This window comes from Lithobates pipiens, unplaced genomic scaffold, assembly GCF_037356315.1.
Source record: "Lithobates pipiens isolate NorthernLeopardFrog02 unplaced genomic scaffold, aLitPip1_a1.2 Scaffold_22, whole genome shotgun sequence".
In the NCBI taxonomy this organism is placed as follows: domain Eukaryota; kingdom Metazoa; phylum Chordata; class Amphibia; order Anura; family Ranidae; genus Lithobates; species Lithobates pipiens.
The window spans coordinates 307452564-307465733 of record NW_027507784.1 but is presented as its reverse complement, the minus strand read 5'-3'; the positions used below and the strand labels follow the sequence as shown (position 1 = coordinate 307465733).

Below are 13170 nucleotides of genomic sequence, written 5' to 3'. Positions count from 1 at the left end.
GTGGCCAAGTCCGTTCAGTCAGAAAGTCTGTCAGAACTTCGCTGAAAAGTCCGTCGGGAAGACCGTCAGTCCTAGACTGCTGGAAAGTCTGGTCGTGTGTACGCGGCATCAATGCTGAGGGTTGCAGAGGGGTGCACCCAATCTCCCTATAAGGACTAAAGGAAGGACATTGGAACAGTATATTCTAGAACTGGCAGAAAAGGAACCTGGCACAGAAGAAATAAGTATGCAAATAAGAGGTAAGGTTACATTGGGGATGATTAGTGTGATGGTTTGGGGTACAGGAAGGGTTAGTGTGAGGGTAGTGCAGGACTCTCAGTGCCAGGAACTCCATGCCACAATCTATTCATATCTATCTCCCAGTGCTGAAACCTTATGTTTCAACAAATTCTGGTCTCTTATGCTGCCCATTATCTTTATGTTAGCTTTATTATTATTATATGATTATTATACAGGATTTATATAGCACCAACAGTTTGCACAGCACTTTACAACATGAGGGCAGACAGTACAGTTACAAAACAATTCAATACAAGAGGAATCAGAGGACCCTGCTCCTTAGAGCTTACAATCTAGGAGGGATAGTCAAGTGATGATACAAAAGGTAATAGCTGTGTGGGGATGAGCTGATGGAGAAAATAAAATAATAGTTTTTAAGTGTGGGCAGGATAGGCTTCTCTGAAGTGGAGGGTTTTCAGAGATCATTTAAAAGATGGACAGATTGGGGTAGGGAGTTCCATAGGTGGGGGCTGAGTTGTGGGTGACTTTTTAAAATGTTGTTAGTATTTTGAATGTAATTTGTTGGGTGAGCGGAAGCCAGTGGGGGGCTTGATAGAGAGGGGTGGCAGACACTGCCTATCAGTACCCATCAGTGCCGCCTATTAGTGCACATCAGTGCCATCTATCAGTACTCATCAGTGCCACCTATCAGTACCCATCAGTGCTGTATATCAGTGCTGCATATCAGTGCCGCCAATCAGTGCTGCATTTTAGTGCCTCCTCATCAGTGCCACCTCATCAGTGCAGCCTCATAATTGCCCAGCCATCAGTGAAAGAGAAAACATACTTATTTACAAAATTTTAGAACAGAAACAAAGAAAAAAGTTTTTTTTCAAAAACGTTGACTTTTTTAAATTTGTTTAGCGAAAAATAAAAAACCCAATTGTGATCAAATACAACCAAAAGAAAGCTCTGTTTGTGGGAAAAAATTATAATACAGTGTAACATGACAGCGCAATTGTCATTCAAGGTGTGGGTTGGTAATCAATGTCTCTGACAACCACTACAGGGAGCATTAACACATCTGTATATTAAATACTGTAATCAAAATAAGATTAGGGTTATATTAACACTAACTTCCAGGTAAATATTAAGATAATAATTTAAAATGCGTGTCTCATAAAAACAAACAACAAACAGTGACATACAATATATATACGAACATCTCATGCATTATGGTGGTGATAGGACGATTGATTTTAGGGAAATGACTTGAATGTAGTGAGCACTGATATTTCTCCAAGGACAGATCTAACACACTTTTATCTTCTCGCCTACAGGTGGATATATATGCCGGGGCTCTTTTTATCCAGCAGGCTCTACGCTGGGATCTCTATGTAGCTGTGATTGGATTACTGGCGATCACAGCAATCTATACAGTAGCTGGTGAGTTCTACATATGTGACTGCCGGGGGAGGAGGTAAAATTGTTGAAAAACTTTTTGTTTCTTTGAAAAGAGTATTAAGGTTAGAACTTTTATCAGTTTTTTTGTCTGTAACCACTAGTTTTCCCCTGGCTTTGTGTCCCTGTGACACCAGGGCAAGAAAATAGAGTTTGGGGGTCACAGAGACAAAAAGGCACAGACAGCAATAAAAACTATACAGATGTTTTATTCTTTTTCCTCTGTACTAGAAAATGTGTTCATTTGAGATTTTCACATTGCTTCCTGTCGAACTGTTCTCCTGTCACCAGGACAGGAAATGAGGGGGAAACGCCAAAGAGCGATTCTAACCCTTCTCAGTGCTATTTGTCAGGAGTAGTTCTTTAATGGGGCCATGTGGCTTGATAGAACCCCATGCTGTGAAAGGGTGTCTAGAGACCATCCAATATTGTTCTGTTACTTGTAGAGGCTTCTGACAACTCTTCTGTGAGACCTCCAGGATGTGTAAAGTAATGGCCCAGCCTACCTTATGGTTTCAGATTTTCATCTAGGTATACCTGCCGTGCTCTTGCGTTCATTCCACTCGCTTTTTACAGTAATCTGGTGATCTGAGAACTCTCTTTTGTGATCCAGGAGAGCAATTTCCAAACACTCCGTGCAGGATCCTGTCCCACACCTATGGAAGTCATGAACTATGTTCCCAATGGTCGGAAGCTTCTCATAACCAGTGGTGTAACTAGGTGGGTAGGAGGTGGTCTGCTCCAAGTACAGCCATGTTGATGGTGCTTCAGGACCACATACCCTACTGGATGCACATTACCACATTACTTGCCCTCTGCAGTACCTAAGCTCCTTCTAGGCTCTGATGTGTCACATGACACTGCCAGGGAGAAGCTTAGGACTTCTCTTGCTTTAACGTGTGCCACTGTATGTTTTGTTGGGGAAGGATTTTCTCTGTGGAGGGGAGGATTTTTGCTGATCATCCTCTTTTTTTTTTTTACACTGGCACACTATGTTTAAATACAGTAAAAACTTGGTTTGAGAGTAACTTGGTTTGAAAGCGTTTTGCAAGACAAGCAAAATTTTTACATAAATTTTGACTTGAAATACAAGCGATGTCTTGATATACAAGTAGCGCCAAGTAACAACTGAATATGAAAAGAAGAGAGGTGCCTCTAGGTGTAGCAATATGATTACAATTAATGAAACTACAACATTTAGCAACTTGGTTGATGATTAAAAGATGCACATCTAAGTATGCAGGCATCTGCGGTAAAGCTGTCCACATTGACCATCCTTCGCACCGCCATTGACGTCATCCCTTCCACGCTATGCTTCATGAGTGATTCAAGCCTAGCTTTGAGATTGCTCTACTGCAGGGTAGTCTTCCCGGTCACGATTGCAGACTGACAGCGGTGTCGGAGTCGGCAGTGCGGAGGATGGTTTATGTGGACATCTTTACCTCGGATGTCTGCATACTTAGATGTTTCTGTTTTAATCATCAAGCATGTGATTTGCTAAATGTTGTACCTTCATTAAATTTAACCATATTGCTACACTTTTGCCACGTACACACGATCGGAATTCTCGTCGGAAAAAGCTCTGATGCTTTTCCCGTCGGAATTCCGACAGAATTTCGCTCAAACTGTCTTGCCTACACACGGTCACACCAAATTCCGACGGACAATAACACCGCGACATACAACACGTTCAACGGCACTATAAAAGGGAAGTTTAATGGTTCTGAGCATGTGTCCAATTGTTTCCGAGCATGCGTCGGAATTTTGCGTGCCGGAATTGCATACACACAATCGAAGAATTTGATAGAAAGGTTTTCCATCTGAAAAATTAAGAACAGGCTCTCAATCTAAAGACTGTCGGAAATGCCGACAGAAAAAGACTGATGGGCATACACACATTGTCAGAAAATCTGATGAAAAGCTCCCGGCCTTGTGTACGCGGCATTAGAGGCACCTCTCTTTTATACTCTGTAGCTCCTGCTGGATTTTGCTTCTAATCAGGGGTCAAGTCCTGGGGAAAAAAGTATGGGAACTCCCACCCAAGATCCACTCCCCCACCAAAAAAAAAAAATGATACGCTCATATGCATGAACGCTTGAAAAGTGGTATTTTTCATCCAATTTTCGTATTGTGTGTATGAAGCTTAACTGTTAGTACATAAAATAAAACAATCCTCAATAAACATAAATACGATAATTCTCTGAATAATCAGCATTCATTCAATTGTGCTTCCATGCAAATGTGAACATCATGTTCTGATCTTTATTGGGGAATGCTATTTTGTATATAGAGTGTTTATGTGGTGAGTTTACACTTTTCATTGAACAGAGTTTGGATAACACAGGGTTAAACGGAAAGGTCATAAATTATAACTGCACATTATCTGGACAGAATGCTTGGGGAGATAGTGATGTGTTCCTGCTTAGGAGATTGGTATGTTAGCTTGGGGGGCTGAAAACTCTGCAGGGCTCCAACACACACTCGCTGCTATTCCAACCCTTCACATATTTCCACATAAACTTCCCTCCTGGCATTAAACTTTGCCAGGTATTGTGCTCAGCTTACCACCCCAAACTGATGTTCCTCCCTCAGCTCACCTCTCCCCTGTATGTCCTGTGAGCAGAATAGCTGATCTACCCGTCAGGTAGACCTAGACCTGATCTACCCGTCAGCTAGCTGTGATTGACAGGTAGATCGAAGCGGAAGCTGTCATGGGGCCCCCTACTGGCAATGCCTGAATGGTCAGGTGTGCGGCACTTACTATTGCGAGCTGTGTCGGCACCTGCCACACAGCTCACATACTTCAAAGTCTTGCAGGACATGGCTGCTAATGGGAACTGAGTTCCTGTTGTGGAAAAAGTACAGGAACTCCGTTCCCATGCGTTCCCGCAGGACTTGAGCCCTGCTTCTAATCCTCTTGTGGAGGTTTCCATTTGTGAATGGACATTTTCACATTGCTAAAATCTTTTTATATGGACTATCTATAAACCGAAGGACTTATGAATAAATGGTTGTGGAATGAAGTGCTTTGGATTACAAGCATGTTTATGGAACAAATTATGCTCGCAGACCAAGGTTTTACGGTAATAAAACTAAATTTTTTTATAAATAAAACATTCATATAAAGAAAATATTCACTGCTTCCCATTTTTAGTCTATATCTTATTTCATGATTACTGCTGAAAATCATGTTGATGTATAGAGCAGCATTGGGAGGGTTAAAAAATAATCAACCAGGAGTATCAATTATGCTAGGTATGCCACTGCTCACAGCCACTTGTTTGACTATGATTGGTGATATTATAACATATTGATTCGCTGTTAACTCCCACACAGTGTAGTCTCATTTTCTAATCTCTTGCATTATAAACCTGCTTATATCTACTGTTACTTATTCTACTCCTGCATGTAGCAGTGACAGCCGGTTTGTGTTTCAGGTGGTCTGGCAGCAGTTATCTACACTGACACACTGCAGACAATCATAATGATCATAGGAGCCCTGATTCTCATGGTCTTCAGTGAGTATGTGTTACCAATAAAGTTTTTTTTCGTTTTCCTCACCCTGTCTGATGTTAAACAATCCCGAAACCTTAAATTAGCGGTAGTGAGGAATTTGCAGGCTCTTTCAACACTGTCCATTTAGTAGGTCAACATTGAATGGCATGTAGTTTTGGTAAAGTCTGGCATAATGTGCAGCTAAATAATATGGTTCTCTTATTCAGCGAGGGCACTCAACCCTGTCTTATTTCACTGGCATCACTGCACTGTCAAAAAACACCTGTACAGGAAAAAAAATTAGATAATATCAGTAACTCCCTTATCCCCATTGTGATTAGATGGTCACCATGGTCTCCTGGAGAATGCTGGGTTGCCCAAATAAGAAGACGCTTCCTTACTGTGCCTTTAGCTTCTAATTGAAATGTGGGTATTTGGCATTCTCTAGCAATTAAATCAGATACCTACTTCTACAGTATTGTTCCCTTTTCTAGCTTCTTTGTAAGGAAATGCTATGCTTTTGCACCTTTACTGATCATTTTAGTTAGTGATATAGAAATGCGTTGTCAGAGTCTAGGATGAGGCCGAAATGCTGAGAGGGCTCCCCTTGCGGCCGAGCGCAGCACAACCCTGAAGTTGGCACAGGGATGTAGTGCCCACAGTGGCACGGGTTGCCGGGTAGCAATAGTAGAGACCAGGTAGCAGATGGACAAGCCTGGATGGGCAACCGTGCTTAGGAGATCCGAGAATAGGCAGCGGAAGTCCAGAGAGTGGTCAAGACAGGCCGAGGTCGGGTTCAGGAAGCAGATCTGGAACGTCAGGTACAAGCCAAGAGTCGGAGCCAGGAAGACAACAGGAACGGGTCAGACAAGCCGGGTCGGTGCACAGAAGATCAGGTAACAGGAAGCACAGGTACAGGTTCTCAGGAGAGCTGACGATAATCCAGCAATGCAGGAGTGTCAGGCGAACGTTTAAATAGGTGAACTGGCCGGGTCACGCCGCGGGCGCGTCGGAGCGATCGTACGCCTACGTCTGGTACGTTGCGTATTCGTGGCATCACCGCGTAAGCCCGCCCGGTTAGACGTCGCGTCGGTCGTACGTCTAAAAACTACTTTGCGCTTGTGTAGGCGCCGACGCGCGTTAACACGAACGTGTCTCACAAAACTGCGGCTTTTTCCCTGACAGTGCCCCCCCCCAAGGGGCAGCCTCCGGATGCCCAACCGAGCCCACTTTTCAGGATGTCGGGTGCGGAACCTTCGTAAAAGTTCAGGAGCATGTACGTGATCGGCAGGCTCCCACGAGTTCTCTTCAGCAGGATACCCTTTCCATTTAATTAAAAACTGAATGGTCCTACCTCTTCGACGACAGTCGAGGATGGACTCAACTTCGTATTCGGTTTCTTCACCAACCTGAACCGGAGGCGGAGGCATTTCTTCTCTTCCTGAAAATGGACTAAAGGTAACAGGTTTAAGGAGGGAGACATGAAATATAGGATGGATCTTAAACGAGTCAGGTAAAACAAGTTCAAAGGCTACGGGATTAATCTCTCGTTTGATTTCAAAAGGACCCAGAAATTTAGGTCCCAGTTTCCGGGAAGGACAAGGCAGTCTGAGATTTGCTGCTGAAAGCCACACCTTATCCCCTGTCTTAAAGATGGGGTTGGCTCGCTTCCTTCTGTCATACTGCTTCTTATATTCCTCCTGGGCCCTTCTCATGGTGTTTTGGAGTATTAGATAGTTCGAGTGAATAAATTTTACTCGGTCTTGAACTGCCGGGACGGATGACTCAGGGATGGTGTTAGGCAGGAATGAAGGGTGGAATCCGTAGTTTGCCCAGAAGGGTGACTGGTTGGTGGAGGCGTGCACGGAGTTATTATAGGCGAATTCCGCACAAGGTAGCAAGGAGGCCCAATCGTCCTGGGAGAAGGAGCAGAAGCATCGCAGGTACTGCTCTAGTGTTTGATTAGTTCTTTCGGTTTGTCCGTTACTCTGTGGGTGGTAGGCAGATGATAGACAAATCTTAATTGAAAGCAATTTGCACAGTTCCTTCCAAAATTTAGAGGTGAATTGAACCCCTCTGTCAGATACTATACTATCAGGTACCCCGTGTAACCGGACAACCTCTTTAACAAAAGTTTTTGCTGTATCCAGGGCAGAGGGAGTCCCTTTAAGCGGCAAGAAATGTGCCATCTTGGACAGGCGATCTACGACCACCAAGATGGCCGTAAATCCTTCAGAGGGCGGTAGTTCCACAATAAAATCCATGGAAATTTCTTTCCATGGTTTCTCCGGGACTGGCAGCGGTCTTAATAGACCCCAGGATCTGGTGTTAGGTCCTTTGTTGCGCTGGCAGATGGTGCAGGAATCTACGTATGCCTTACAGTCCGCCTTTAAGGTAGGCCACCATAGGGACCGCCGTACAAGGTCTGTCGTCTTCCGCACTCCAAAATGGCCTGCAAGTGGGTGATCGTGGAGGGTCTTCAGTACTAGTAGCCTGACCTGCTGGGGAACAAAAACCTTGTCCTGGTGCCATAGAAGCCCTCCTTGACTCCTCAGGGTGGAAGCTTCGGTCTCCGTGCACTGTCTAGTAGCCAGTTCAATAGAAGATTTCAGGTCTGGTTGTATTAACAGGAAATTCTGGGAGGATAAAATTGTACTAGGTGGGGCCCCCTCAGGAGTGTCGGGGAACATTCTAGATAAGGCATCCGCTTTGCTGTTTTTAGATCCTGGGCGGTAGGTAATATGGAAATGAAATCTTGAAAAGAACAAGGCCCACCGGGCCTGTCGGGGTCTTAGGCGTCTGGCCGTACGGAGATACTCCAGGTTCTTATGATCTGTGAAAATTAAAATGGGGTGAGCGGCGCCCTCTAGGAGGTACCTCCATTCTTCAAGGGCGGTCTTGATCGCTAGAAGTTCCCGGTCCCCTACATCATAGTTCTTCTCTGGGGGACTCATCTTCCGAGAGAAGAAGGCTACAGGGTGCAGTAAGGCTTTGGGACCTTGGCGTTGGGATAAGATCGCCCCGGTGGCCACCTCCGAGGCATCAACTTCTAGTACGAAGGGTAAGGCGGGATCTGGGTGTCGCAGGATGGGCGCGGAGGTAAATAGGGTCTTGAGCTGATCGAAAGCGGACTGAGCTTCTGGGGACCAGTGAAACTTGGTGTGCTGGCGAGTAGTCACAGTGATGGGAGCTACGATGGTGGAGAAGCCCCGTATGAACCTTCGATAAAAGTTTGCGAAGCCAATAAACCTCTGTACACCCTTCTTGTCAGCAGGAGCGGGCCAGTCCAGAATGGATTTCACCTTCTGCGGGTCCATGGCGATTCCCCCTGTGGAAATAATAAGTCCCAAGAAATGGATAGATTCCTTTTCAAAGTCACACTTTTCGGCTTTGGCATATAACCCATGAGTTCTAAGAATATGTAGTACTTTCTTGACATGTACTCTATGAAGCTCTAGTGAGGGTGAGAAAATCAGGATGTCGTCAAGGTAGGCGACAACAAAGTGGTCAAGGTACTCCCGAAAAATATCATTGATAAAATGTTGGAAGGTTGCCGGGGCGTTACATAACCCAAAGGGCATGACCAGATATTCGAAGTGACCGAATCTTGTTCTGAACGCAGTCTTCCATTCGTCCCCTTCCCGGATACGGACAAGATTATAAGCCCCACGTAGGTCAAGTTTTGTAAAGACACGAGAGGTACGGAATCTTTGAAGGAGTTCAGGGATAAGCGGAAGAGGATACCGGTTTTTGAGGGTAATATTATTTAAGTCCCGATAGTCCACACATGGTCTTAGGGTCTTATCCTTCTTCTCCACAAAGAAGATACCTGCTCCGGCAGGGGATGAAGAGGGACGAATGAATCCCTTGGCCAGGTTTTCGTCAATGTACAGTCGTAGAGCCTCCAGTTCCGTCTCTGAAAGGGGGAATATCCGACCAAAAGGAATGGGGGCCCCAGGTAGTAATTCAATGGGGCAGTCATAGGGGCGGTGCGGAGGTAGGGTATCGGCTCTCCTTTTATCAAAAACGTCTCTGAATTCCTGGTAGACTGTTGGTATGCGAGAAGCCGGACCGGGAGCGGGTTGCACGGTCAAACAGCCGGGCAATTCGTGAGGGGTGGAGTCCAGACAGTGCTGCTGGCAATAGGCCGATGTGAAGGAAACCGCCCTTGTGAGCCAATTGATCTGGGGGTTGTGAGCTTGTAGCCAAGGGATCCCTAGGATAACAGGGAACATCGGGGAGCTCAGAATGTCGAATTTAAGGAATTCTTGGTGACCCGAACCGGTGATTGTCAGGATGGGACTAGTTTCCTGGGTGACAAGACCTGAACTAGGTAAAGAGCCATCGGCCAAACGGACGGTCAGTCTCTGTTCCTTGCGATTCAGTGGGAGAGCCAGACTCCTGGCCAAGGTTAGGTCCAGGAAGCAACTACAGGCTCCGGAGTCAATGATTGCTTGTAGGGGGATCCTGCTGCCCGCCACCATCAACGTAACTGGAAGAGCGATGTGGGCAGAAACTGTCATTGCTACCTGAAGATGGGAAGGAGTGTTTGGAGCTGGCTTACTCGGCCTTGTAGGGCAGTTGCTAATGAAATGTCCTGATCCCCCACAGTAAAAACAGAGATGTGCCTGACGACGGAGAAGTCTCTTTTCAAAGGTTAAAGCGGGACGAGGAATGCCCCTCAGAACGGGGGATACTGCTGGGCAGGCTGGAGGTGGGGCCTGGATGGAGCACGCAGTCTGAGAGCGTTCTAGCTGACGTTCCCGTAAACGCCTGTCAAGCTGGATGGCGAGTTGGATGAGTTCTTCGAGCGTAGTGGGGATCTTTAGTCTGGCCAACTCATCCTTAAGAGCTTCGGACAACCCCATACGATATTGAAATTTGAGGGCCGCCTCATTCCAGCCAGAGTCAGAGCTCCAGGTACGGAACTCCACTGAATAGTCCTCTGCAGGTCGCCCATCCTGGCGAAGAGTATGCAAGGCTGCCTCGGCTGTGGCTGTCCGGAAAGGGTCATCGTACAAGCGGGCCATGGCTTCAAAGAACAGGTCCAGGGTATTCACACAAGGGCTGCATTGTTCCAGCAGGCCATGGGCCCACATCTGGGGATCGTCCCTCAGTAATGAGATGGTGAATCCCACCTTGGTTGTCTCTGAAGCAAAGGTCTGAGGTTGCAGGGAAAAGTAGAGGAAACATGAGTTTCTGAAAGATCTGAATTTTCTCCGGTCCCCGAAGAAGTGTTCTGGAACTGGGACTCGTGGTTCTAGGACCGCTGAAATTGTAGACACCGGAACTTGACCAGAGCAGGTGGGTGGTTCAGGCGGATGTTGCAGGCGCTCCTCCAGCCGGTGATGTTTCTCTCGGAGCTCCTGAATAGCTGGAGCAAGGGCCGTGAGTTCTCGTAGGACGGCCTCCAATGGGGAGTCACCTCTGTCGACCTCTGTCATGGCTGGATTATACTGTCAGAGTCTAGGATGAGGCCGAAATGCTGAGAGGGCTCCCCTTGCGGCCGAGCGCAGCACAACCCTGAAGTTGGCACAGGGATGTAGTGCCCACAGTGGCACGGGTTGCCGGGTAGCAATAGTAGAGACCAGGTAGCAGATGGACAAGCCTGGATGGGCAACCGTGCTTAGGAGATCCGAGAATAGGCAGCGGAAGTCCAGAGAGTGGTCAAGACAGGCCGAGGTCGGGTTCAGGAAGCAGATCTGGAACGTCAGGTACAAGCCAAGAGTCGGAGCCAGGAAGACAACAGGAACGGGTCAGACAAGCCGGGTCGGTGCACAGAAGATCAGGTAACAGGAAGCACAGGTACAGGTTCTCAGGAGAGCTGACGATAATCCAGCAATGCAGGAGTGTCAGGCGAACGTTTAAATAGGTGAACTGGCCGGGTCACGCCGCGGGCGCGTCGGAGCGATCGTACGCCTACGTCTGGTACGTTGCGTATTCGTGGCATCACCGCGTAAGCCCGCCCGGTTAGACGTCGCGTCGGTCGTACGTCTAAAAACTACTTTGCGCTTGTGTAGGCGCCGACGCGCGTTAACACGAACGTGTCTCACAAAACTGCGGCTTTTTCCCTGACATGCGTAAAGCAGATAAGTGTTCTATTTTGCTAAATTTTCTATTCTGTCCTGGCAAATTGCCTCCAGCAACAGAATTGCTAGTATTGGCCTTAAAGTGGTTGTAAACCCTTATAACACACTTTGACCTACAGGTAAGCCTAGATTAAGGCTTACCTGTAGGTACAAGAAATATCTCCTAAACCTATACGGTTAAGGAGATATTTGCCCGAAGACAGCAGCACGCAGGCGCACTGAGCGCAGCATCTTCAACGACGGAGATGCCGCCTGTGTCGGCTCCCGTGCGCATGCGCGGGATTGACGTCATCGCGGCTTCGCCGAATGATGGCGGCGGAGCTGCGAGACCCCACCGAGAAGATGGATGCGCCGGACTACAGGGGACAGCGGTGACTTCGCTGGCTCCTGTGTCAGGTAAGTGACACATAATGGACTACTATGCGACGCATAGTAGTCCATTATGCTTTACCTTTGCAGGGAATGAAAGAGGAAGTAAACCAATCAGGGTTTACTTCCTCTTTAACACTGTGAAGAAAGGAAGGGCCATGATCTACAATTGATTGGGATTGATTGGACAAGGTTTATTATCCTCCATTCAGCCTTTTCTTTTTTAGGAGACTGTATTGTGGCTTACTCTACAGCATTGATCCTTTGCTCACAATGCCCAAATATCCCTCTGTCCCTCTTGGGTTTTCTCCTCTTTGGTCTGTTCTCACTGAGCTTGCTTGGGTTTCCTCCCAGTCTCCAAAAACATGCAGTTAGTTAATTGGCTCTTGTCTAAATGGGCTGTGCACATGTGTTATCACATTCTGCATGCTGGGCCCAAGTAATTGGGGAGGGTTGAGGAAAGACTCAGTGACCTACCTTGTAAATATATTGTCAGGAACATTCTGTGGGAAAGGTTCAAGAATATCAGACATGGTTCCCAGACATCTGGCCCATAGAATGATGGAGAGTCGGATACACCTGAGCAGATATATACATACAGTACGTGCATTGCCCTCTATTAAAACTTGTATTATTTAATATCAAATGTTTCATCCAACTTTGAAATTATTGCATTCATTATTTTGAAAAGCCAACATGAAGTAAGTGGTAAAAAAGAAGGAAACATTTTTCTAACCAGTCATTTTAATTATTTGTGGTCTATGTAACTGGAAGGGATGTGTCCTTTGCCTACATAATTTTTGCCAAAATCTGTCCCTTTTTCTTATCTTAAAGTAGGGACATATGTTTGCAGATTAAATTAGTTCTATTTTACTACAGGCTTGTTACAGTGAGTAGACCATTGGTTCATATTTCATTCTTTTGTATGTAGGTTTCATAAAAATTGGTGGACTCGGTGCTTTGGAGGAAAGGTATTTTGCTGCCATCCCATCCAATCGAACAAGCAACAGCAGCTGTGGCATTCCTAGAGAAGATGCTTTCCATTTATTCCGAGACCCAGTGACCTCTGACCTTCCATGGCCTGGTGTATTGGTGGGAATGACCATCCCATCTATCTGGTATTGGTGCACTGACCAGGTAAATGCAATTCAGATGACAATGAAGGAGCCTTTTTTATTAAGAGAAAACAAAAACAAACAAATGTGGAAGTGTTGTTCATAGTGATCATTCAAGTTTCATTTTGCTCTCTAGAAATATGAAACAAGTAATCCAAGCAACATCTCATTTTCCTTCACTTTTCATTTCTAATGCCGCGTACACATGACCGGACTTTCTGGCAGAAAAGGTCAGATGGAATCATTTCATTGGTTATTCCGATCGTGTGTGGGCTTCATCAGACTTTTTTCTTCAAAAATTCAGATGGACCTAGAAATAGAACATGTTTTAAATCTTTCCGACAGAATCAATTCCTATTGAGAAAACCATTCGTCTGTATGCTATTCCGACAGACCAAATACGACGCAAGGGCAGCTATTGG

At 46.1% G+C, this 13170-nt stretch overlaps 1 protein-coding gene across 1 annotated transcript in view; it reads left to right on the top strand.

Moving 5' to 3' along the window:
* SLC5A11 (solute carrier family 5 member 11) overlaps positions 1 to 13170 on the top strand; it is a 74439-nt gene that overhangs the window by 39862 nt on the left and 21407 nt on the right. Inside the window, exons 7-9 of the mRNA XM_077449339.1 lie at positions 1560 to 1665; positions 5118 to 5198; positions 12565 to 12770. Of these exons, the coding sequence (XP_077305465.1) occupies positions 1560 to 1665; positions 5118 to 5198; positions 12565 to 12770 (393 nt within the window). The remainder of the gene's footprint in view (positions 1 to 1559; positions 1666 to 5117; positions 5199 to 12564; positions 12771 to 13170) is intronic.